The sequence below is a fragment of the Rhipicephalus microplus genome, chromosome 6 (genome assembly GCF_043290135.1).
Source record: "Rhipicephalus microplus isolate Deutch F79 chromosome 6, USDA_Rmic, whole genome shotgun sequence".
In the NCBI taxonomy this organism is placed as follows: Eukaryota; Metazoa; Arthropoda; class Arachnida; order Ixodida; family Ixodidae; genus Rhipicephalus; species Rhipicephalus microplus.
Genome location: NC_134705.1, coordinates 57,440,625 through 57,467,484, shown reverse-complemented (window position 1 = coordinate 57,467,484; position 26,860 = coordinate 57,440,625). Strand labels below are relative to the sequence as shown.

Sequence of the window (26,860 nt, the reverse complement as noted above, 5' to 3'; positions counted from 1 at the left end):
ACAACCGGGCGCCGGCGCTGAATGGCGCCGTTCGGCGCGGGCGTCGCGGCGGAGTTCAAGTCACGTGATCAACGTTTCCCGCCTTTCGTTTCGGTCGTGTTGTGCGGACTCCCCTCGGCGCACGGTCCGATCCGTGCGAGTGTTGGTTTTCGTCGATATATTGTTCAAGCAAGAGATTGCGACGACGTTTGACGATCTTCAGGATAGGACTCGCTGGGAATTTTACCGCAGGTACGTGTGCTTCACTTTGGCTTTTGCTATTGATATTCCACATAACAGGCACGCGAAACGTATATGCGATCTAAGTAAGGCTCAAGGCGCAGCACTCCCGATCAGTTAGCAACGGATATGCAAAGCGTATAATCTTTATTAAAAGCATAACGCCCGTGGTACAATGGCGTGGTTCCTGTTGCCAAACGGTTTACTGCTCTGACCAGAGCGACGCTAGGAGGTTTATCATTTGGGCAACAATTATTCGAAACCGTACATTGTCACCCGTTGAGCGCTTAACTTTTCATGTTGGTGGTTGCTAACGTTTGAGCTGAACGTGTCGCGTGGTCTCATCGTTGTGTATTTGTGTTGTGCTGAGAATCGTCAGGGTTTATTAGCTCAAGCTGGCGCTAGGCGTTGAGTGACGTAAACACGTGTTTCTTGAGAGAAAAGTACGTGTTGCTATATCTATAGGTGTGCGCATCTTCTCCTTCGGGGAAGGACGGAGGTTTGTCGCAGTGCCCCCCCCCCCCCTTCCCCATTATACGTCTATGTATGGGGCTGACTTTGAGCCCCTCGTGCGCACGCCTATTATACTGTCCGTTGTTACATGTGGCTAAATGCATGACCTATATTTTCGCGTGTTACATTTGTATGCTTCGCTGGCAGTGCACGTAGTCACGGAATATTTCCTGGAGCCCTGGTGAACCGGTGGAAGTGATGAGGACCCCTTGCAGTGATTGAAAGGTCATAAACTAACACAATGTGCTGCGTCAAATAGGTGCCTTTTCTTTCTCTCTGGTATGGATTAATTCAGGTTGCGAATTCGATCTTAGCAGCTTGCCAATGTGTTGAGTGGTCTGCTGCCAAATTCCACCTGTTTCTAGCTACGTTTGGCCTTGAAATGTGTGAGCATTGAAAAAAATATTTCTGCGTGCATATGCCGTAGAAAACCACAACAGATTTTTTAAGCCATTTTGTGGAGAAAGGGCAACACAAGGCAACTCCGCTGCAATAAAAAAATTGTCATGCGGTGATGCCTACCAAAAATAAAAAGGAGCAGTTGTTACGGGAGGTAGTGTTTGTTTGCTTGTTTGTATCAAACAAAGGGCATTTGTTTGGTTGTTTGTGTCAATAATGGATTTCACGCAACCCCGTTGTGAAAATTTCTGGTGTAAAACGCCTTGTGTGTTTTTTTTTTCGTCTCCTAAGTGCTGTCTCATATTTCCTCGAGTTTCTGTGTGTGATGCTTTCAGGTAGATAATTAAAAGTGTAATATTGGGTGGTGTCATCTCCAACCTGACAACCCGTTCTGATCCGACCACTGCCTTGTACTAAAATGTTCTCCGATCGTAATGAGCCTTTGTGTGTGTGTGTGTGTGTGAAGCTCCTCGTCTGCACTTGCGGCTGCCATTGTGGTGTGCATCATGGAACCTCACTGAGACGTTCAGAAAAGGTTCAATCCTTAGAGGACCAATAGGCTAATAGCAAGTGGTCGTTGCTATTTGTTTACAGCACGGGATTGGCCAGGGGGCGCTCGTCCAGTGCGGATGTGCGAACACGTCGGCTCCCGATTGTTCAAGTGTTCTGGCACGGTTTTTTTGCCTCAACTAGCAAGAACTGTGCATCATTCGACGCCGTTTGTTGTAGTGAACCAGCAGATACCAACATCTTACCGGTGGGTGAAAATTTTTGGACATCCCCAGGACTTTTACCCACGCCACGCAGACGCCTCGCGCGTCGACGCGTTTCTCGGGCGCTGCAACAGCGTCGCGACGACGCCTAACGCGTCGTCGAGCTGAAGAATGGCCTCCAACACCAATGTGTCAGTTGTAGAAGGCATGGACATCAATCCGGAAGAAGCGGAGTGCGCGGGATGGATTGAAGTAGCCAGCAAGAAGAAGAAACTTGCCGAGCGGGCGGATTGTAACGCTGGTAATGCGCCCACGTCAGCGACAGGAAGCGGTAAAGGCGGCTCCCGCACTGCCGCCTCACAGAACGTGTTGAGGCGTGTTGTGAAAGCTTCCAGGATCCCAAACCTTGCCAGGGATCACTTTAAGACCATTATACGGCCCCGTGGAGGGATGGATGTCAAGAAGACAGACCTTCTTATCTTCAAGCGCTCGCTCGCAAAGGCGGCTTCCCTAACAGCAGAGCAGGTGTTCGACGACACGCTGTGCACGAACCCCTTCCAGAACATTTTCGTCGTTGCCACGCCGTTCGAGGCGAATGCGCGCGCCTACGCCAGGGTCCAAGAGATAAGTATGGGCTCGACTGTCATAGGCTTGGCGGCTTACGTGGCTGCGTCTGACAACACATGTAAAGGAGTGATCCGTGGAATCAATGTGGATCTCAGTGACGCAGAACTGACAGAGATGATCGTCAACCGGAGAAACCCTGACGCTCTGGGGGTTCGAAGAATCAAGAAGACACCAACAGTGATCGTGTTGTTTGACGGACAAAAGGTCCCCCAGCACGTCGTGTGTGATGGTGTTCGATACCCTTGTTCCTTGTATCGCAGGCAAGTGGACGTGTGCTATGCATGTGGGGATTTGGGCCACAGGTCCGATGTTTGCCCCAAGGGCGATGAACAGAAGAAATGCCGCGGATGCGGCATGCAGTCACCATCACCGGATCATCAGTGTGATCCCACGTGTGCCATCTGTGGCGGAGCGCACCCAACGGCGGACCGCAAGTGCAGAAAGCGCTTCCAGGTGCCCTACATCGTGCGCCAAAGACGGCGTAGGCGCCGCCGTAGGCGCGCGCGGCGTGGCTCCGACACAGCTGGAGGCGAAGAAGGACTGGCGGAAGAAGAATCATTCTCCAGCGCTCATCGCAGCAGATCGGCATCTAGAGGACGCTCCCGCTCCAGAGGACGCTCCGGCAGCAAATCGCGCTCTCGCTCCAGATGGCGTGACAAGGGCAGCAGTCGCTCCCGTTCGAGAGGACGATCGGGTTCCAAGGGCCACGTTCAGAAGCAAATGTCTTGGGCGGACAAGGCCAGGATGAACATCCCAAGCGGCCAAAAGGTAACGCAGGGCATTTTACCAGAGCAAAAAAGAGAACAATCAGAGATTTTAATGCTTACAAAAGAAAATGCAGAACTTAAAGAAGCACTACGAACGCTGAGGGCCGAGTTCGAGCTCTTCCGCAACTCGCGTGAACCTGGTGAAGTAGCCACACCCATACCGGTTCAAGCAGGAGGGTCGAATAAGCGCAAGGCCGTTTCGCCCCCCGTGGCAATGCAAAGTGACAATGGCAAAGCGTGGCAATGCAAAGTGACGAGTCCCCCGCTCAGGTCCCTGAGAAAAATGTACTCGCGTCTTTAACGGCGATTGAGGAATCGCTCAAGCAGGTGAGAGAGGCCTTAGCCATTCAATCTAGCACAATCGAACGTATGGACGGGAGCGTCTCCCACCTGACACGTCGAGTAGGAATCCTCGAATCTAAAATGAAAATGATTGACTCTAGCAAACTCAAGACGACCAGCACTGGTACGATTGCAAAAGCCAAGATAGTGCAGCAGGATTCGGACGCTACGAGTTCGCCGCAGGCTATGTTCCTTCAATAATATTCAAAATGGCGGGCCAAACCGGAAACATAACTATCTGGCAGTGGAATTGCGCAAGTTTCTTAAGGCGTAAAGCTGCTCTACTGCAGCTCATCAAAGCACAGGCGTCAATGCCGCACGTCCTGCTCTTGCAGGAAACACTTAGCGAGAAGGTAGTTCTCTCGGGCTACCGTTCGATTAGCCAAAAAGGCGCAAATGGCAGAGGTATCGCCACGTTGGTCAGGAAAGATACCTCCTTTGAGCAGCACGAAGTCAAAATTTGCGACTCAGATAAGAGATCCGGTCTCGAGGCACAATTAATTGAAATCATCCCCAACGGCAAAATCCGAAGCAACATATTCGTTTTTAACCTGTATAGCCCTCCTTCGGCTTATAAACATAATATCTGCTCACTCCTTCATAGGGTCGCAACTGCCGCCAGATCGCACCCTTTAATAGTAGCTGGGGATTTCAACGCTCCCCATCCGTCTTGGGGCTATGTTACGAGGACAAAGAAAGGGGCCAATCTAGTTGCAGCCAGTATAGACTTAAACCTAACGCTTATCTCCGACCCGCGTTTTCCCACGAGGCTGGGAAACTCGGTCGCCAGAGACACGATGCCTGATCTCAGCTTCACTAGAAATGCGGTGGTCGAGTGGTCCAACTTACAGGAGAACTTGGGAAGCGACCACAGCATCATAGAACTCCGGATGGAAATAAGAGCACCACCCCCAAGAACTTATAAATATACAGACTGGGACCTTTTTAGGCAAATCAGAGGTGAAGATGAGTCAGTACATGACACCTTCAGTGAACTTCTTGTACAAATCCAGAAGGATATCGAGAAGGCCACCGAAGAAATAGTAACAGAATTTGATGCTCCGGGGATAGATGCAAGGTTAGCGCACCTCCTGGACGCCAAACGCTCTCTCATCGCGAGATGGAAAAAACAAAGGCTAAATCGCAGGCAACGGAAAAAGATTGCGGAGCTCAATCGGCATATTGAGGAGCACTGCTCCGAACTCCATAAACAACAATGGAGGGACGCCTGCTCGGCTGCGGACGGGAAAATGCGCAAAGGAGGCAAATGGACCCTCTTCAAACACCTCCTAGATGATGGACAATCCAAAGGCAATCAGAAACTAGCCATAGACCGACTTATTAATAAGGAGAAAATGGCAGGCATCTCAGAAGCTTCCCAATTTCAGATACTTGCCAACAAGTACCTCCCGCTTAGCCAGAGCTCAACTTCTGTCCCCCACCGGTATGAGGGTGTGCCTTCCCCAGAGTTGGACGCTCCCTTCTCGGAAGCTGAGATCAGGGAAGTGCTCCATAGCCTAAACGGAAGGTCTGCCCCAGGTCCCGATGGAGTTACGAATCGGCTCTTAAGAAATTTGGATGATAAAGCCATTCAGGCCTTAGTGAAGGAGATAAACAGGGTATGGGAGGAGGGCGTCGTACCAGAAACTTGGAAGAGGGCCACAGTGGTCTTAATCCCCAAGCCAGGTAAATCACCCAGCTTAGATCACCTCCGCCCGATCTCCCTTACTTCTTGCCTTAGCAAAGTAGTAGAACATGCAGTACACAACAGGATATCGCGCTACATCGAGAGGAATGACCTATTTCCATATAATATGGTAGGTTTCAGGCCCTCACTTTCCACGCAAGATGTCATGCTCCTCCTCAAAACACAAATAATTGACTCTCCAAGCAAAGATGTAAAAGGGGTCCTCGCACTGGACCTCACTAAAGCATTCGATACTGTCAAACACGACTATATTCTTAAGGAGATATCGGCTTTGAACCTGGGAGTTAAATTCTTCTCCTTCGTTGAATCTTTCCTCGAGAGTCGGACGGCGGCAATAAAACTGGGACAATCAGTCTCGGAGCCTTTCAAACTCGGACGAAGGGGTACTCCCCAAGGGGCAGTTATCTCCCCCCTTCTATTCAACATAGCCATGCGCAAGCTGTCGGCAAGCCTTTCTAAAGTTCCTAATGTCGGACACGCTTTATATGTTGACGACATTACAATCTGGTGTCCCGGAGGATCGGAGGCGGCGGTTGAACAAGCTCTACAGGAGGCTCTGGACGTTACAGAGTCTTTCCTGGAAGGTACGGGACTGGCGCTTTCGCCGGAAAAGTCGGAACTCCTGCTGTACAGACAGGCTAGACGAGGTGTTAGGGGACTCACCCCTCTCGATCAGGTGCCCATTAGCGTTTGCACCAAGGATGGTCGCACAATTCCTAGAGTCAATTCTATGAAAATTCTGGGGCTTTTATTAGACTCTAAGGGATGCAACGCAAAGACTATAGCCCATCTCACCACAAAAACAGAGAACATTCTGAGATTAATTATGCGGGTGTCCAACAAGAAGGGCGGCATAGGCGAGGATATCCTCCTTAGGGCCCACCACGCTTTCCTCATGAGCCATATCATATACATAGTGGCGGCTCTCAATTGGACCAAAACGGAAAGGGATAAATTGGACACGCTCATGCGCAAAAGTGTCAAAAAGGTGCTCGGCGTCCCAATCACGACTAGCACAGAAAAACTCATGAAGTTGGGAGTGCACAACACCACTTCGGAATTAATTGAAGCGCAAAGGTCAGCACAAATAATTCGGTTATCGAGTTTCAAAACAGGAAGAAAACTGCTCGATGCGGCAGGCCTCCGTCCTATCTTCAATCAGGGAGAAACTACGCAGCTTGATTATCAAACAAGGAATTCCTTTATTGTTGACCCTCTTCCACGAAACATCCATCCCCAACACAATAAAGGTCGTAGGTTGGCGAGGGCTAGGGCTTTCATAAAGAACCTCTCTGGAACAGAGACATTTGTGGACGCGGCGCGCCACGGCGGCGGCAGCGGGTTTTCCGTGACAGTAGTCAATGACAGGGGAGAACTTGTCTCGGCAGCTTCAGTGAAGACCTCCTTGGTCGATGTAGCAGAACAGGCTGCTGTAGCGCTGGCATTATTGGACACGAAACGCACCACGGTGTACACCGATTCCCGAGCGGCCGTTAGGGCGTTCGCATCGGGATTGATAGCCACAGAGGCAGCCAGAATTCTCCACAGCAAACCCCCCTCAGACGTTATTCATCACATAGTCTGGTTTCCCGCTCACATGGGACCAGCCCCAAGTAACCACGGATATCCGTTAGGAATACGTCGGGACGTCCGTCTCGGATATTCTGGACATCCATCAGATATCCGCGGACGTACAATGTACGTCCAATGGACATACTGTGAATGTACAAAGGTAACAAATTTGTACGTTCGCTCGTCATCCGTCTTGGACAGCCGACACGGACATTAAAAGGACCATCAGGGGATATATTATACATATACACAGGTACATATATCTTCATAATAGATATGTATATTGATTTCTTATTCATTGTGCATAAATAATCTACCCCCTAATGGTCCTTTGAATGTCCATGCGGCCTGTCCGAGGCTGATGTTGAGTGAGCACAAATACCTAGCTATATATATATATATGTGTGTGTGTGTGGTAATATCGAGGGTCCTTGAGATTTTGTGCACTCTCGCAATTGATGCTTGAACGTCTTTCACAAGAACCCTTTTGCTGCAGATTAAATATCAAAGCGCTAAAATTATTTCTGGTGCAATGCTAAATTAAAACAAGATTCATGGACACAAATAAGGTGACGACTAGGGATCCGGAGTGCCAATTACCAGCTGTGTATTAATGGTATAAGCTAGAAAAAACAATCATGCACAGTGACGTGAAAGAGTACAGCGAACTTTCGTGCCACTGTGCATGCTTAGAAGCTTATTTGTTTTCAAGCTTTTACCATCGATAAAACAGAATAACATATGTTTGGCAAACTTAGGCATCAACTTGCGCAGGAACAAGTGCTAAAGCGTAAGAAGATTGGGCTCACACAAGGTCTCAGATGCAATAAAATGTTTATTATCATTAGGTCAAATCATGTACTCTAGTAATAATGAATAAATAAATTAAGCAAACACTAATTAAATCAAGTACGATGTTCAAGTTGAAGTGTGAACACAATGATGAGAATAGAAGCACAGCTCCACACAATTCTAGCAGTGAAGGTAATACAATGAAAGAAGTTAACTGTGATTATTTCATTTTGTAATATCAAAATTAAAACTTACAGGGTCATAAAGACACAAGCTTTGGTACAAACAAAAAATGTCAAGAACATTTAGCAAGAAATAAAAAAGGTTTAAGTTAAAAACTGACAAAATCCAGTATGATGCAAAACACCATTCCAATACAATACTGCAGAACAGGTGACAAATATGACTGTTGCAAAAATACAAAAACAAACATGAAATGGGAAATACCAAAAAATTGTATCAGACAAATTCACATCATGGAAAGCACAGGGCTCAATTCCATCACATGCTGAAAATGGATGACACAGTTTTATTGTTTATTAAGTACAATAAACATTAATCATACATAAAACTGTCATTCGCCCAGAAGCATTTTAGAGCTCTACATAGAACAATGCAATGGGACAATTAAGATACCCTTATGACATGGATATCTCTTAAACACTATGAACAGTCCTCACATAGACATCAGTTTTAATTCAAGCACAACCAATACACCTCTTTATCTTTGGAGAATGTGAATGTTTATTGCACAATAGTGGCTGTTTCGTTTCACTGCTAGCACAATATGGTGACCAAATAACTGTCATATTAAAGGGGTAGTGCCACCATTTTTTTTGAAGGACAGTTTACTCTGCCCTACAAATCTCCTGTGTATAGAGATAGCTCGGAGCAAGTGTGAAGTGCAGCAAATGCCGAGATAGATTATTTTGGAATTAAAGCCAGAAGGGTGTCTTGAAGGGCCAGTTGATACACGATTTGCATGAGCGCATGACTCAAACTATGTACCTAAGAGACGACAAAAATTAATTGTCTTCCCTGTGCTGAGCAAAGCACCAGGAAATACCCAGCACAAGACAAAAAATTTCCACCATCCGTTACGCACGCGGTGCGAGCCATGCACTCAAGATCGTTAGCAAAGCAGGCGTAAGGCTTTCTCGGCAGCCTATGCGAAAAAGTAAAGTAACCCCAAAGAGCATGCGTGCATAAAGAAGCACAGGACAGAGTACGAGGAATGCATTAACAATGTATTACGACATTCCGTTGTCATGTGGCTACACCTATGCTGGACAGACCAGTCAATGTTTGAACGATCACCTGAATGAGCACCCGTTCAATCTCAAGACTTCAACAAGCAGCACCTTTGCAGCCCATTGTTCCTCGTGCAGCTGCACCCAGCTCTTCCATAATTGAAAGATGCTTTCACGATATCGTAACAAGATCGAGTGCGAAATCAACGAAGTCTTCCATATTAGAAAGAAAGGACACGTGTGTCAGTGAGCCTCCACTTGCCCTCCTCGAAAAAGAGAACATGTTTCTGAGCTGTTAACTTTGGACATTTTGACTCGTGAGAGATTCATCTTGCTTTTCATCTTTATGAGCAAGTGTTGTAGTCCTATTTGTTTTTGCAGCTCTATATTTTCCCGTGTAATAAACAAACACACAGTTGTTTCTCAGTTCCATTGTTTCTCAGTGTTGTGCGGTCATTCTTTCTTCGTCCCAATTTAGTGCCATTTTTCCCTCAGTACTAGTAAAGCCAATTTTCCCAAGGTGCACCTCGCGACATCGACACTAGCTTGACGTCAGGCTACAGTACTAATTCTGGCGACATCATACAGGATACTCGCCTGGCCATGGGAACATCACAATTTCTTGCTCCAGCATGTGAAGAGCTCATATCGCGACTTGAGAGTACAGTAGGAACCAAGACTAGTTTTTAATAACATGTTGTAATTACTTTTTCAGGGAGCACTTACACTTATTTTCTAGGATCAGCAGTGCTTGGCTTAACATTTAACGCAACGGTGGTATAGTGTCTAAGGTACTCAGCTGCTGACCCGCAGGTCGCGGGATCAAATCCCGGCTGTGGCTGCTGCATTTCCGATGGAAGCGGAAATGTACGCCCGTGTGCTCAGATTTGGGGGCACGTTAATGAATCCCAGGTGGTCGAAATTTCCGGAGCCCTCCACTACGGCGTCTCTCATAATCATATGGTGGTTTTGGGATGTTAAAGCCCACATATCATTTAACGCAAGAAAACAACAAATTAAAACTTTCATGTAACAATCACTTAAAGGGGAACTCCGGCGTTTTTTCGATATTAACTGATTTCAATAAAACTTTAAACATATGTTTTCATTGGTACCGTGATAATATGTGCCAAATTATACACCCTAAGTCATTCAGTTTCTTGGAAAACAAATTTTAAAATTAGTAGCCGATTCTGCAATCACACTAGTAAACGCAGGCCACCCTGCGCATGTGACGTAAGGGCCTACTCTTTTTGGAAAACCCTGCATTCCCCGGCAGACAGATGCAACGTGCGCTTTCTTCTACGAGGTGACAACGCTAGCACAGTTCAGTTTTGTCAGCTGTATACAACGTGTTCGTCATCGTTGATGTCGGTCTTACAATATTGAGCAACAAGAAAATCGATTCGGGGCATGTCAGATGCTTCACGTGCCGGCGGGTCGGAATCAAAAAGCGATGCTTCTGCGCTGAGATAGTAGCTGCAATCATTGCTGAACTTGCCACTAGTAAGTTCAGACGCTCTGGCATAGCTTGCTTCTGCGTCGATATCGCCAACTTGCTTTTCGCGCATCAGAAGTGGAATGTGAGCTATGTGTGCACCCTAGCAAGCCGTGGCGGGGTGTAGCCGATCTCGTGACGTCATCAGCGACGAATTCTCGAGACGTCATCTGATACCCACCATGGATGACAGAGCAGCTTCCCATTTTGGTCTTTGTTTTGACTTGTCGCTTATTGCTTAATTAAAATTACTGACGAGTACCTGGGCAAAATTAACCACCTTAGCCTTTGCAGGATTGTCAATACTATTTGAAAACAGCATTATCTCACTATGGTCGAAAATGCACCGGAGTTCCCCTTTAAGAAAACAAAGCATCTCTTCATAGCAAAGCGGTGTGTCAAAAACTGTTGAAGGGTAATCTATCCTAAATGCAATCAATTATTCTTTTAGTGCCCTCAAGACAGATGAAGCAGTGGAATAGTAACAAATTTTCCGTGCCAGGGTAACCTAGCAACCTTGCGTACATTTCTTAATGGCCAACATTTAACACCAGAAAGCTGTGAAACCACAAAAACACCAATGGTGCCAGAAATAAATGGCTTCTCATACAAGTTTTCTTTTACTTTGAATTCACGGCCAATGATGCAGAGCACCTTTCGGCACATATGGTGCTAACAACACATTAAGGTGAGAGAATTGTCTGCGCTTTGCAGGCCCAAGGCGTTATGTCTAAAGGACCACTTAGCCAAGCATTATGCAGCTTTTTCGCAATCCCCAAACACAACAGGTGCATATAGTCCAGTGGTGCAGAGGTCACACAGTCTATGGGCAGTGATGTTAATACTGATGCGCCTCGGTGATGGTCAGAGTCAATCTGACGCCTGAAAGAATCATCCGTACGCAAAGTGGATGACGTAGTAGGGAAGCTGAGTCGACTGTTTCTGTATGTACCCTCAGCTGTGCACTTAGGACACCCAGAATAACCTGTATGTCCTTTAATCTGAAACACAAATGATCATGTTGGGGCATCCAAAACAAAACACTTCAAAGAAACATCAATTAGGTGCCCATGAAAAATCATTCCTTGGGAAAGAAGCTGTTGCAGGTCACTGACAAGTTTGTTGAGAAACTCATTGGCTGAAGCAGGCTTTCCTGGGCCTGCGAAAATTCCAACTACAAAGGGTGGTATTCTTCGATCTTCACGAATCATGCACTGTATGGGCCACAACTGCATGGTGGAGCTTTTGGAAATTGGCAGCCCGTCAATGTTAAAGGCAAGAGTAACATGACTGCCTTTATAACGTGCTTTTGACAAAGCATTCTCGAGGCTTTTCTGTAGCCCAAAGTGGCAGTAATGTCCCGGTACCATTGAACTGACAACATGTGCACGCTGTGTATCTCTAGGCGTGGCGAGAAGAGTATGAGCGTCGCTAGGCAGAGATGAAGAATCGAAAGTACTGACCTTGAGAATTTTTAGAAGAGCGGACAAAGCTGTATGAGTAACATTTTCTTTGATGACCCAACTGCGCAGTGACACAACAAAATCTTTGTGCTTTGACAATGCATCAGTGGAAGATGAACGAACAGGTACCTCCGGGACTCCGCTTACAGGAGAAGGCACATCGCTGAGTTGCATTGGCGAGCCTTCGGGTTCAGTGTGCGATGCTCCCGTGGACGAACAGGGTGAACATTTTGTAGGCGATGTGTCCGTTGAGTCACTTTCAGTGACGCAAGGCGAACTGCCCTCAGGGGGCGCCGAGCTGCAGCAATCCGCCTGAGTAGCTGCTGATGTAGCCGCAGTGTTTTCGTCAGCCCCAGGCACGCAAATGCTCGCACACTCACTGGCACAGCACGTGTTACTGCATGCGCGTAGTGTACCACACGCACTACTGCATTGTTCGAAGTTCCCGATTCCTTCAGACGTTGACGGCTGGCTGCCGGCTTCAAATCCGAAATCCCGAAATATTGCCTTTGTTTGCAATGACGCTTTCTTGCGCGTGTAAGACTTTTCCTTCGCTTTAGGCATGCTGGCACCTGCGACGGAAGCACATTGTAGTACTCATACGAAGTTTTGAAGTCTTTGACTGTATTCTTAATAAATAAATAAATGTAGCTGTCTTACCTCCGTAGCTGGGGAAGAAAATACAATCGTATCTGCACTGGCACTACAAGCACGCCGCCATTAATCACAGGACTAACAAAACAAATCCAGTGGCTTGGCTTGACTGGGCGATGGCTCGCCAAACGAAACTTTTTTTCTCTCCGCTGTTTGGATAGATCACCGTCAATATAAACAACGTCGTTAAAGTAGCTTTATAATATTTCACAATTAGGTGGTGTATTACAACCGTTTTTGATAATAATTATTATCAAATAACCTGAATTGAAAACGCCATTTTTGTGTCTTGTTTCAGTTTTTGAGAGAGGCATTTGCGACGCGGCAGCAGTGTCATCGCTAGCACCGTGTGTATCACCTTCCTCCGTGGTGTACCGCATGTAACTATTACATTTGTCGGGTTGTCGGGTTGCGCTCGCTCCGTGGCATTTATTTACCTAAAGTATTCTTACACGTGATTTGTAATAAACGTTCAGCAGTGAAAAGTTAGTCTATTCAGTGATAGATTGAGTGTATGGTTTCATTGTATATCTTTTGCTATAGTGGTCAACGGGATAAAAAAAAATTTATTGATTTCATGGAACAATTATTTTAAAAACTGTTGGTCACTTTCCGCTGACAAAAACTAGTAAGATAAGTGCACGATATACTACAAGCAATGCACAGTATACAACATAAGTTATACGAGCACATATATTTTTAACCCTGACAAAAAGAGCACATGCCTTAAAAAACCCTGAACTAGATGCTATATTTTTTTACGTTTCAAAATAAGATTGATATGTGGGGTTAACGTCCCAAAACCACCATATGATTATCAGAGACGCCTACGTAGTGGTGGGTTCCGGAAATTTCTACCACCTGGGGTTCTTTAACGTGACCCAAATCTGAGCACACGGGCCGACATTTCTGCCTCCATCGGAAATGCAGTCGCCGCCGCCGGGATTTGATCCCGCGACCTTCACGTTTCAAATAACCGTCGCATTCAGTTCAGAATGCCGTGAAAATTAAAAAAACAATACCTCATCCTTGAAGGGCTTTCTGGTTTCCCCAGCGTGTGTGTTGGCCTGGGCATCGGCATGCGAGTCAGCTCATGCCATCCAAGGAAACTGTCCGCTCACAGATACACACATACGCCACTACTACGGCCGCTATACAAGGAGATATGAGCTCTAGATCTGAAAGCAGATCACTTGTGGATCACCATACACAATTAAAGCCCCACTATTATCACAAGATTTAGAAAATTTCTGATGACTGCGAGCATAGGATATGCTCATGCACTGCAGTACTCCAAAACTAATTTCAATTCTCATGTGTTCTTTGGGGCCCTTTGATGGATAGCCAATGGACATTCGCAACTGGCTGTCCGACTGAAATCCTGTTTGGATATCCACCAGAAAGCCACCTAGTACATCCCGTCAATGGACCTTCCTTGTACGTCCAGCGAATGTCCGTGCTGTGTCCGCTCTGGATATCCGAATTTTTCGACCTTTGGATTCATAGCGGACAGCCGACGGATATCCGTGGTTACTTGGGGCCGTACTGCCGGGTCACCTGAACCCAAACGAGATAGCCCACGACTGTGCGCGAGGTTTCACAAGCCGCGACGGGGTGGTCTCTCGGGTGGGTTCGGGAGAGCTCGTCCACAGTGATCCTCTCGTTACTTTTCACGAGATAACATCTCATTACAGAGGAGAGCGACAGACTTTTCCCTTTCCCCATCATAAGCTCCACAGATCACAGGCAAGCACGCTCCGCATGCTCCAGACGGGGTCTTACCCCTCTAGGGGCTTTCTGAGCATGCTTCATCCGGATATTGATCCACTTTGCCCAGATTGTGGTGAATTTTGCTCTTTGAGTCACATGCTCTGGCAGTGCCCTGTGTTACAGGATTTTAAAACAGAAGAAGACTGGACGACGGCAATCACAGACCCCAGACGAGACGTCCAGCTTCAGGCTGTCCAGAGGGCCCGTGAACGAGCGGAGAGGCATGGCCTCTCTGTTCCGACATGGGACTAGCCAACGGCTGGGTGGGGACCTACATAGTTGGCCCGCTGCCTTGCCTCTCAGGACCAAATAAAGTTGTTTGTCCTGTCCTGTTTACAGCACTGTATTTGTTTTTGAAAGACTTATTCGTTTATGCAGAGCGAGTAATTGCTGGCACCTTTCGGGGACAAAATTTATTTTCTTTTTTGCTTTACCTAGCATCATCTCTGTTTTCTTCATCAGTAAGTTTTTGCTATAGCATCCACGTATTGCAATGTGCGGTCGCGCGATGGTTAGTGTGGTGTCGACGATGATATTTGTTTGCCCTCAAACTTGTCCATCCCGTTTCTCAACAAGATAGACAATCCCTCCTCACCCTTTAATTCCCTTCGGTTGTGCAATCACGTGTTCACAGGCGAATACTGGTACATAAAATGATGTTAATGCTCACCTGTCGGCGTGTTGTCCCCCCTCTTTTCTTTATTGAATATACTGAACAGCATAGCTGTTGAAACTCGCCGTGATTAGTCAATCGGGGAACAGAAAGGATCACCATGGATCTGCTTCGCGTCCCAGAACGCGTGCGCCAATTTTTTCTGGCCTGGGGTGCAAGCAGCATGGCCCGAGCTTTTCGGGGAGCCGAGTTTGCTCCGAGCTCGCTTGCGGTAGCTGTGGCACGATGACAGTGCGGAGCGCGTGATAGCGGTGTTGATAGAAATGGCTACACGTATGCGCGTGGCGTTTGAAACACGTGTGGGGCATTTGCGATGGTTATCAAAGAAACGCCGCGTGCGAGCACGTCAGCGCCACTACTCACTCAGCATTTTAGCAGAGTGCAGCGACGACAGCGTGATTGTCGGGCTGTATTTTTGCCAACTCAGCACGCGCCTCCCACAGGCGTGTTCGTGGGCCTATGTCCTCTTTCGCACAGGTTCTTTCGCTCCACTTGCAGCATGGAAATTTTCACTCTCGAATGCAGCAAGGGTGCTCACGCAACGCTCTCGTGCCGATTCTTTCGGTTCCATCAAGTATTACGGATAAATGTAAGGACAAGTGGTCACCAAGGGTGCTCGCATCTTGTCGGCAACGCGGCTGTGATTGGATATGTCGTGAACGCGGTGAAATGGAGTATGAGATCATAGGGAGGTTTAAAATAACGTTTGCAGGTGCTGTGGGCGTTGCTTTAGTTGCGGGTGCCGTATGAGTTTCAGAATAGCGTTTGCTCTTCCTGAGGAAACTTTCAACCCGACCGCAAACCCAAATGCACGGAAGCTACACACAGCAATTCGCGGGACTCACGGGCCATGGTCGCCGCGTGGTATTTCGGATTTTCTGCAGGCGGGCCACGAACGCGAACGGCGGCTCGCGTTACAACGCATGTGCAGTGGCAGCTACCGCACCGCAAGGGCTCGCGGTGCGCTATTCTATACCTCCATTATAGTAGCGACGTGGCTTCCTTTACTTCTGCGTGCGTGTGTGCATAGCCTGTGCAGTAAAGCTAGTAGATGAACCATGCGCTCGCCGGCGTTGTGGCGTTAGCACAGCTCCTCGGCAAAAGCAAAAGTGGTGGGCGGATTCTATACTCGCCGCGGGCTTCTGTCAATCAAACTGATGGATGAATGAACTCGTATACAAACTCGTTGATTCTGAGAAGGCCCGAGTTCAACTCGTGACTGTGATGGTGCCGCTGAGACTGTCAAGCGTTTGATGCGGTGAATGCTACGTGGCAGCTTTCTTGTATATAAAACATGCGACCCGCTTTTTATCCCCCTCTGTCTGTGCACGCGCTTCTGCTGAAACGCTTACTGCGTGTCACAGCGTTAGTGTGCGATGCGTACCACGTGTCACTGGGACTCCGGTACGTGTTCTTTGCAGTGCACGTGGGAGTGTTCCCGCGCTCTTGTGGGACGCACACAACGTTTTCCTCAACGAGCACCGCTTCAGAGAGCTCAGCCGATGGTCGCACTGCCAGTCTCCAGTCATGATAGGGTGCACTTCTGCACTCAGTGGAATGACAAACAAATGGAAGAATTAAGATGCCTCTGGTTTGAAAACACTACCCAACTTAGCCGACCGTCCCTGACGCGATGACTGGTTCGTCATAACCAATAAATCGCAGCTCGCTGAGGGGCGCATTTGACGTTTTTGTACTGTTGGCTCATTCAAAAGGGGGGGGGGGGGGTATGAGCCCACAGGTACATCAGCGCATGACTACACCTCACTTATATGAGATGAGACGTAGCAGCGAGTAGTGGGATTTGCGCTGATTTTGTGGTAAATTTACCTGTTCATAATGCCGTTTGTTTCACAGCAGGACCAAATATATAAGACGGGCATAAGCAGCTTCGCCTATATATCTGCTCAAGTGGAATGTCAAGTGTATGGTCAATGGTCAAGTGTATTCCTCTTTATTTTCCAGGAAGGAACCAGGATCGCAGAAAAACTCCCTGAACTGCCACACACCCCTACTATCATTGCACTTGGTATGCTCAAATATGAGCTTTCATTGCATTGCTATATATGTCCGAATAATGAAGTAGCCGAACTTGCATTGAATTTGCCTCACATGTTATCACTACATCTGCTCCCTTTATAGTAAGGAGTGAAGGAGGGCAGGAATGATTGTGATGTCAGAAAAGATTATAATGTGCTCCTTTTTCTGACCATGTACAAGAGTGTCTTTCCTTTGGTTAGGGTTTCTGCTGGCTGTGCTCAAGAAATGTTTTTGTCTTGTGTATTGAACAAGTACTCTTTGTTTTCATCTTTATCAACTTGTGAGTATAGCTTTTATTGTGCTCTGGTGGTGGAAAACCCTGTGAGTGATAACCACGAGCAGCCTGCACATTCATTGCATCACCTTGGCTAGCTTAAGTGAGAAAATAGGTTGAAATGACAACATAGCACATTGTCTGGTGCAAGTTGTCATCATGAGGAGAAGGTTGAGCAATTTGCATTATCAAACTGTATTGAATTCTGCAGCAAACCACATGTCCAATGGACTGCTTATTTAAAGATGTGACTTTTGACACTATCTCTGCCAAAAGTTGTTTCTGGGCAGCTATGCAAATGACAGCCATCTAAACTATATCTGTGGTGGGCATCCTTCACTGTAGAGCCATTCAATGCACGTTATCAAAAAGTAGAGATGCTTTTCACATAAAGCTCTAAAGTCATGCAAGAACCTACCTAAATCAGCTCTCTAAGCACTGTTCATTGTTCATCAGTGAGTAATGAAAGATCTCCTGTGCAGCTTGCTGCAATTAAAAGCAAACAGCTGCTGCTCTGACTGCAGGAAGACTTGATCACTATTTTCCAATATTTATAGTGTTCTAGGCTTAGCTGTGCTAATGCAAGGGAATGTGCTGCATATTGTGTTAGCCCTTCGTCATCTTTTAAACGTGGTTGTGGCACAGTTACAGCTCTGACTCATTAAAATCAGTTTCATTGCTGCTGAGGGAGGGAGTCTGTATTCTGCTTAGCAGCATTTTTGAAATTTAGGAGCCAAAAACCCTCACCAATCACTTGATGTAATCAGTATAATTGGTCCTTTTTTAAGTCACACTCAAAAGGGCCTTGAAACACTTTTTCAAAGTAACTAAGATATGGATTCATGAAAAGTTTTTATTGTTTCATGAATTCAATGCTGCAAGAATTTCAAGAGTCCTTGTACGAGCGTAATAACAAAAATTTGACGCACTCTGAAATTGCATTCTCTCTTTTCTCGTCCTGACAAAAGCGCTGGAAGCTAAGCAGGGGGGTGGGGGTGGTGGCGTGGTCAATAAAAATACGCCTTTCACGCCTCGTGACATTGAGAACTTCTTTTTTTTTTTTTGAACCGCAGCTTTTTCATTGGAATCGCGTGTGCGCACGTGGACAAGTCACAGCCTCCCGCGGCGATCCCTGTAATGACTGAGCGCGCCATGTTCAAATCACCCAATGTCTGGTAGAAGGCCTTTTACGAGTGCTTTTCGAGCTTGCTCCATCATTTGCTGAGAAGAGAGAGCAATGTTTAGCTAAATTTGATAATTTATTGTGAATTGCATGCCCTGTGCCAAGCTATATTACTTAGATCGCGTGTTGTCAAAAATCAGCAGCGTTTTGAGGCCATGTTCAAAAAGTGTTTCAGGGCCCCTTTAAGCCACCGACCCCGAACTGTACTCATCACGCGATTTTGTACCGCTGCCGAAGACGCGTCACAGATGTCAATTACTTTGCTTGCAGTTTTCGGCTCTAGACAGCAGTTGTTGTCTATGAAAAACCACTTTAGTGCCTTTCGCGCATGTTTCAATCTCGGCAACAGTCATTTCATAATGCTGTTTTGCATGAAGAATGCCAGTGGCAGCATTAGTGGCAACATGATATTTGTTGCCGACAGTGACTCGGACGTTGCGTTTACTCGGCATATTGCTTCTGATGACGACAAGAGCAGCAGTGACCATGATGTCGTGTGCAGTGCACATGTGTGGCATTGCGTTAACGGTGATAACCGACCACCTGCTCAATAAACGTCTTAGCACTTTTCAGTGTGTTACCATGCATTGCATAATTGCTTCAGGTTTCAGTATGCTGTGACCCATTACCAGGTCATTCGTTGAGTGAAAGCCGCCCTCAACAGCAGTTTTTATTTATTAAATTTTTGTGCGAATTCAGAAATCAGCGTGATAATAATTTGAAAATCTGAATTGCATAAACATATTGATGTATATTGTAAAATACTAACGATTTTTGTACAATTTTGGGAAGGTAAATAGGCAGTTATATGGTTGAGTGGGAAGACCTTTTAGTCAAGTGTTTTAGTTTGTGTTTACTGAGAGTTAACTGGGCTCAATATCATCTTATTTTATTGTCAGGGGCCTCTATCATGTTAGTATATTGTGCAAACATTCAGTTCTCTGCTGGGAACTGTAAGCCATCTGCAGTGACACAAGTTCTATTCAGCCATACGATAAAATTGCACTTGGCTTGAAACCCAATTCATATGTTGTGATCAGGTGCTTTGGATGCAGTAAATGTAGTGGGAACCTTTTTGATGAAGCAGCTATACGTTTCAGACTGTATTGATTATAATAGTAATGAAGTGATTTCAATCCATTGGCTTGTTTGCGATCTTTCCATAGGAAGCATTTTCAAGAAGGAATCCTTTGTGGCCTGTGAACAGCAGCTTCTTTTCACCGAGGCTGTAGACTTTTTAGAGGCTACCTGTCTTTTACTTCTGAGCTACTACATTTTCAACTTAGCTTATACAGACCCTGTCACGACAACACTGGAATTTCTTCTGAGGTGAGATGTGCTGATGATGCAAACAGTCTCGGTGTCTTGATCCACCACAGTGGTCTAGTGGTTACAGTGCTATACTGCTGACCTACAGGTCGTGAGATCCAATCCCAGCCATGGAAGCTCTATTTTAAATGGAGGCGATAATGCTGGAGGCTCATTTGCTTAAATTTAGGGGCCTACTGAAGGACCTCAGGGGGTTCAAATTTCTGCAGCCCTACACTAAAGTGTCTCTCACAAACATATTGAGAATTTGGGACATGTAACCCTTGAAATTGTGAAAACTGATAAGGAATCTTGGAAGCCTAATATCTTGCTAAAGCTGAAGAGAAATCTGTCAGTACCGGGTGATTATAATAGATGTTTTGTTCAAAACCACCTGGTAGTACAACAATACCTATGCCTTCCATCTTTGAATAATGTTGGAAATTTTTTGTGACAAGGCATTGTTCTGACGTAGACATAAGGGATCAATTTTCAGTAACGATTCAGTTGGCAGTTTAGCGCTAGTCCTGTAGGGTGTGTTGCTTTATTGCCCTCATTCTTGTTTTTTTTGTGCTGCTTCAAGTCATATATAGAAAACAACAAATGAAGGGGAATTGTATTGAGAAGCTCACTTTTTTGTAAGACGGAATGAAATAAATGCAACAGACATTAAAGCCAAAGAAATTTTTATGGACATTATATAATTTCTTCTGTCTGATAATGCATGACTACAAATTTTGGTTAGTTGCCACTTGAAGAAGTGCTGTTGATCACATTTCAACATTGAAATAATTTTAGTTCGTAATGAATATAATCCCTGGGCTAGGCACTGCTTGAAATTTCTTGTGGTGCAAAGAAAAATGCTGAATTGTTGCTTTTGTCTGTGAAGCTTAGTTTTGTGGGGACTTCTTTGCCTTTGTGGGTAGTCAAGTAATACTTCATTGTATACCTGCATTTTAAACTTTATCAATAAAAGTGTTAATGTCAGCCACAAACTTTATTAGGACAAGAATAAAGTAGGCATATATTAAACAGAACCTGAAGGAACCAGAAAAAAATGATATATCGAGTAGGAGTTACATTTACTGAGATCAAGAAGGCTGAAGGCTGAGTTCGAAACCAATCATTTTACAGGCAGTTGTTCCAGTTAAGCTTTAGTTCTGTTTAACATTTCTGTTTACATTGAAGTAACTGTACTCAACGTCATCATACTTTATTGCCAGGGGTCTCTATCATGTTTTTCTTTAGACAACTACCGCTGTCTACTACTAAGCAGCATGGCAAATTGAGCAAGCTGTTAAATGTTCAATATAGTTTAACTGTGCAGTGGTATGATGCACAAAAAAGAAAGCTTAGACAAAGAAGCTTAGTTTTTGCTAGGCTTCTTTCTTCATGCAGTCCCACCACATCTTTCCACTATAATATAGTAATAAAATCAAAGTTACTTTCTTCTCGGTATTGTCTCACTTGCCTCGTTACCTGAATAGTGCACAAATTGTAGGGAAGTTATTGTAAAACGAAAAGAAAAAAATCAGCAGCTAGCATTTGAGATGCAGTTACATGCAACTGGTTTCAATTTTGTGCCCATGCATGGAGCTTATGGCCTTGGCAGATGGCACCGTACACTTTGAATATTGCCTATTAATCTTTATAAATCACAAATCATGAGCACTTAAAAATTAAACAGAAAATAAAGCATCTTTGAGATGCTACAAAACCAGAAAGAAATGCGATAGTGACTTTATGTTGTAAGAACTGATGGTACAAGAAACCAAACTAAATCACCAGCTAACTTATTTACATGCCTTCTAGGGAGATGTTCAACGTAAACCCAGAAAGGGACAGTAAATTGTCTAATGGCCGCAAATCAAGGACCACTATGGACAACAGGATAATGAAGTTGGTGCAGTGGACAACAAGATGATGAAGTTGGTGCAGCAGTTGCGCTGAAGAACTGATGTTGTAAGTCAACTTTTCCTGGTGTTTTTTGCTGATCTCCTGTAGTTTTATTGTGCGTCTACACTCTTTATTTAATATGGTTTGCATGAATCATTCAAAGTTATTTAGAAATGTGAGGATATCTATCAAAGAAGTTTTTATTGAAAGAAGACAAATGTTTTGCACAAGTTGCCCTTTATGAAAAGAAAGCAATTTTTTTCAGATTTGCCCGGTGTGCCACCCCTCACGTTGCACAAAAGCAGAGTGGTATTAAGATTCATACAATAAAAGCTTGTTAATTCAAACTTATGTCGAATTAAAACTGATGCCCTACTCCCGGCACAGCCCTGTGTATTATTCTATGGAGAAAGACTCCTGATAATTCGAACAACTCAATGTGCACGATAATGATTTGAACTGGGAGCCCTCTGGTTTCATCGCTTTTTGCAGAAATTAGTCGAGAGAAATTAGTCGAGAGACCATATGTTGCAAAACGAGACTATGTGTAAATTAACTACAGATTCAAAACAACAGAACAGCAGATTTTCTCAGCAGATGAGATTTCTACTAAAACTCATGGCCTGTCACCATTATTTGACAGAGTTGTTACTCTGCCTGACTCTTCTGACGGGAAGCACTTGGCAACCCAGTTTCAGTTTTACAGTCGACGACTGATAATTTGGACTCCACGGGGAATGCAAATAAGTCCGAATTATCGTAAGTCTGAAAAAACGAATGCGTTAGAAAAAAAATACTTTTATTGACACTTCAGTCTACCGGTGGCCGAAAAAAGTCGTTCATGCGTTGCCGCATGCACTTCCGCTTACGTGCACGCAAGTGTCCGCCTGTATCTCCGCCTGTATCTCCGCCAGTGTGATACGATCGCTATACGAAGACTAAAAAACAGCGAGGGCTCGAGACAGGTCCGCATGCGACGGCTCCGGAGCACACGGCACGTCATCATCGTCAGAGTCAGAACCGCTGTTTGACGTTTGCAGAACCTGCTCAATTATGTCGTCGTCATTCAATTCCGCACAGGACGACACTGCACTGTCGACGTTTGCAAAGTCTTCAAGCGAAACAGTGTCGGGAATCGGCACACCGCAGCCTCGCAGGTCGTCGATAACCTCCGCACCTGAGCTCGATGCGCTGGGCGGCAGGTACGGCTCTTCAGCCGCATTGTCGGGTTCTTCGGCTGCATCAGCCGTGTCGGGCTCACTACGCAACGTAAATCCTGTGTGCCGGAAACAGTTGCTGATCGTGCCTGCCGACACTGCCTTCCAGGCATCAGCAAGCATGCTCATGGCTAACATCAAATCAACGTTGTATTTTATCTGGCTCTCTAAGCAGAGCAATGCGCTGCAGCATGCGTGAATGATACAGCACCTTCAAATTCTTGATGATACCTTGGTCCATAGGTTAGAGAATACTGGTCATATTCGGCGGCAGGCATTCTAGCTCGATGGCTTTCAGACAGCGATCGGCGCATGGGTACAGCTTTTGCAATTCAATTTTTCGGTCCAATTTTCCGACATACTCTGCGAATAGCTTCTGCGTGACCCACGCTTTCGTATTGGCTTCATACCAGACAGGCAGATTTTTTTCCCCTTAAAACATCGAGGGTTTTTCGATTTCCCGATTACCAGCAGCGGGAGCTTTTCCGTGCCAGAAGCGTTGCAGCCGACGACAGTGACTCATTCCATGCTGAGTTTACCTCCGTGGCAAGGTTTCCAGAACGGGCGAGTGTCTTCTCCGGTAGTAGCTTATAGGAAAGTGCGGTTTTATCGAGGTTGAAGGTGTCGTCAGCCAAGTAGCGCCGAAGCAGCTCCACCAACTTTCCACCACGGTAGTTCGCTACCATTGTGCTATCCACGACACGGCTCTCACCACACATTTTTTTTGAAAGCGAGGTCGTACCGCTTTTTAAAGTTCCGGAGCCAGCCATCGCTGAACCTAACCTAAATCCATCAATGACAAAGCGAAGTGCCAATGTCTTGGCCTTTTGCTTCAAGAGGCGGCCGAAAACGGGAACCCGTTGAGCGACAGTAGCGTTGAGCCAAATGCTCAACGCTTCTTCCAACTGCGGATGAACACCTTGGCTCACCCTCTTTTGTTCACTTCCGGATGATGTCTCCGTCGCGCCTAAAATCTTGTCCTTATTCTTCATGTAGTTTAATATGGTTTGCTTCTAAATGTTGAACTCTCGAGCAACTTCGACTTGCGGACGACCACTGAGCAATTGCTTATGATGGCTGCTTTCTTTGCCCTGGTTAGCGTTGTATATCTGCCGCGTTTCGTCGGCGCGGCCTTCGGCGCTGGCTGTGAGGGCACCGTTGGTGCCATTTAACTTCAGATCTTGTGAGACAGTTGGACGTAAAATAAAGCAAGTCTCAAAATAAATATGAACGCGTGCAGAATTCAGCAAAATGATGTACCACACACACATGTGACAGAACGGCGGCGATAGCCGCACAGCCGTGCCGCACAGCGAGGGTGGCGAAGGTATACACAAACCGGAATGTGGGATGATCGTGATGTCGATACGATCCCCCACAGTTGAGCCATGCCTCCAAGATCGGCATTTTCAAGTACAAATCTCCGAGGCATAAAGTTGCGATCAAAATAAAGCCTCATAGATTACCAATCAGCTTTCAATTTGATCTCTGAGGCCATACTTTGTATGGTTGGAGTGCCGGAAGAGATAATGGCTGCCGATTCGGCGTGCGGGACAGTCGGGCAGGGTCCGAATTATTGAATGTAGATTTGGCAGCTGTCCGAAATATTGGTCGTCTTTCCACATTACTTCTATTGGACCATTGGCGGTGCCGCGCGACTGTCCGAATTACGGAGCATGTCCGAATTATCGGTCTCTGATTTATCGATTGGCGACTGTATTTTCATGTGCAGGCAATTCTCGGACTCTATTGGTAGAAAGATGCGCGCTGGGTTTTATATTTTGTAGGGTTGAAAATAAAGATTTGCTTGCACCTTCTTCAACCAAGTAATGATGGCGTTAGCTCCGACTGGCAAGACTAGTTTCATGTACCTTCCTTGCAGAGCCACAAGGTCATGTTGTAGGCTTGTTCAGGCAATCTGTGCCCTTTTTTCTTTTTTGACAAGGCTCAGTGTCACCCTCTTATTCTTGGTTTTCTGGTTTTACGACATCCGAATTATACGACGGTTTTGAGTGATCCCCTGAAAGTCCTATAATTGGGGTTCCACTGTAATGTCAGCACTGGTTTTGTATTTGATTAATTGTTTGGATTACATTTCATGTAGTTTTGTACTGAGACACAGAATGTGAAAAGCTCCTGACACCTTGCATGTCTAGTGAGTACTGGAATAATTTTCTGAATTGTTTTGTGAAAAGTTGTCATGTCTCTATTATAAAATAATGGAGCGTCTTCAGCCGCAGATTCATTCTTGGGCCTGGATTTTCTGAATCGTCAGAAGCTGGGGTCTGTACAGCTTAACAGCACCAACTGGCGGGCGCTATGCTCTAAAATATCAGAAACATTGATTGTACAGTAAGACAAAGTTTGGCAGAATAAAGCTGCCTGTTTTTGAGCAAACACATAGAGCAATTAGGTCGATTGAAACTGGCACCGCCGGTGCCCGTTTCGGAAGTGTCTGACATTGGAGCAGAAAGTTCAACTGATACGTCAGGTGAAAGAAAAAAGGCCGGCAAAGGTCTGAAATTGCAAGACAATTTGAAATACCACCGCAACAATATCAACTGTTGTAAAGAATAAGGATCCTGTACTGAAAAGCTTTGAGAATTTCTCAAGAAATGAAAGTGCAACCATGATTCTATGTATTCTGAAGTGAAAAGTGTGCTTCTCGAATAGTTGAAAAGCATTAGAAGTACAAACCTTCCTGTAAATGGGTCTGTATAGACTTCAGAATCCAAAGCCCTAGACACCCGAATGGGCAACCAAGATTTAAAGTGCTGCAAGGGCTGGCTTGAACATTTCAAAAGACGGCCGGATGTGTCTTAAAATTGATCATTGGTGAAGGTGCAGCCGTGGACCACGGTGTCGTGGACGTATGATGCAAGCGTCGGCTGAGCGCCCTACTTCAGCAGTACGCAGATAGAGACATTTACAACTTGGATGAGACCGCATTCTTTTACAAACTATTTCAAAAGCACGTGCACCCTACACAGGGCTAAACTTTAGCAGGAGGTAAACAAAGCAAAGGACGCATCACAGCGCTGTTTGGTGCTAACAAGATAGGGGAGGAGAAACTTCCTTTGCTGATACTGGGAAAGGCAGCAAAGCCCCAGTCGACTAGCCGGCCGAAATAGTCAACTTGCTTGGAGGCCCTGATGAGAAAGATGAGCCGCTAGACTAACAGCTCCATGAAATACCAACAATGGCACAAACGCAAAAGAGCCTCCATCTGTTACAAAATAGAGTGTAGGGCTCAAGCGGCGACCATGACCTCATAATTTGCCTCAACAAACTCAAGCAGGCAATCCTCGCGCCCAGCCAAAGCACCCGACAAAGATAGTTTAATGACTTTTATGTGTGTGAATAATGATATGTTTCACGTGATACCACTTCTGGGCAGTTGTGATATCTAATTTGGCTGTACTTGCGCACCTTTTATCAGGCAGTTGCGTATATTAAATCACTGCTTATATCGAATTTTTTCTCCGTCTTGCTTACTTCATTATTACGAGGGATTACTGTACTTATTGCTACAAAAAAAAACAGAAAGTAAAGTTTTTTGTGAGTACGTTTACGAGTTACATATTTATGAATTCTAAAGGACAGTCTAGCAATCATGCTTAACGTGGTCACCCTTCAGTGTCTCCCTTTTTAGGCATCCATGCAGAAGTCAATCAGCTTTTTTGTTTTGAATGATAATTTTGTTCACTCGTCCAGACATTTTAGGTATACATGTCTTTTTTGCTTCAAGGAAATTGGCTGTACTGTGGATGCATTAGAGCTGCTTTATGTGTTTCATTTGTTATTGCTAGGTAGATGCAATAGTATTTTATTTTGGCAAAGATTGCATTCTTTAAATAGTCGACGTGTCCTAATAGTTTCTGTTGTGTTTCTTTTCAGGTAAACCATAAGACATGGTGCGATTGGCAAAATAAATTCCACCTGTATATGTTCAGAATGGCTGGATGTTCAGAGTTTATTTGGC

The 26,860-nt window shown here is 45.5% G+C and overlaps 1 protein-coding gene across 3 annotated transcripts; it reads left to right on the top strand.

Moving 5' to 3' along the window:
• Positions 1-26,833, top strand: LOC119168122 (uncharacterized). 3 transcript variants are annotated; one of them, XR_012884127.1, is made up of 5 exons: positions 1-231; positions 16,926-16,989; positions 19,624-19,786; positions 21,578-21,727; positions 26,776-26,833. XR_012884127.1 is itself a non-coding variant. In XM_075865989.1 (5 exons), the coding sequence occupies exons 1-4, from the start codon at positions 15,460-15,462 to the stop codon at positions 21,687-21,689; spliced, it is 429 nt and encodes a 142-aa protein (XP_075722104.1). In that variant the 5' UTR covers positions 15,445-15,459; the 3' UTR covers positions 21,690-21,727; positions 26,776-26,833. The 3 variants fall into 3 exon arrangements, 1 of the variants encoding a protein (XP_075722104.1); XM_075865989.1 differs by lacking the exon at positions 1-231 and adding an exon at positions 15,445-15,549; XR_005109439.2 differs by lacking the exon at positions 16,926-16,989 and having other exon boundaries at positions 15-231.
• Positions 26,834-26,860: the final 27 nt, after the last annotated feature.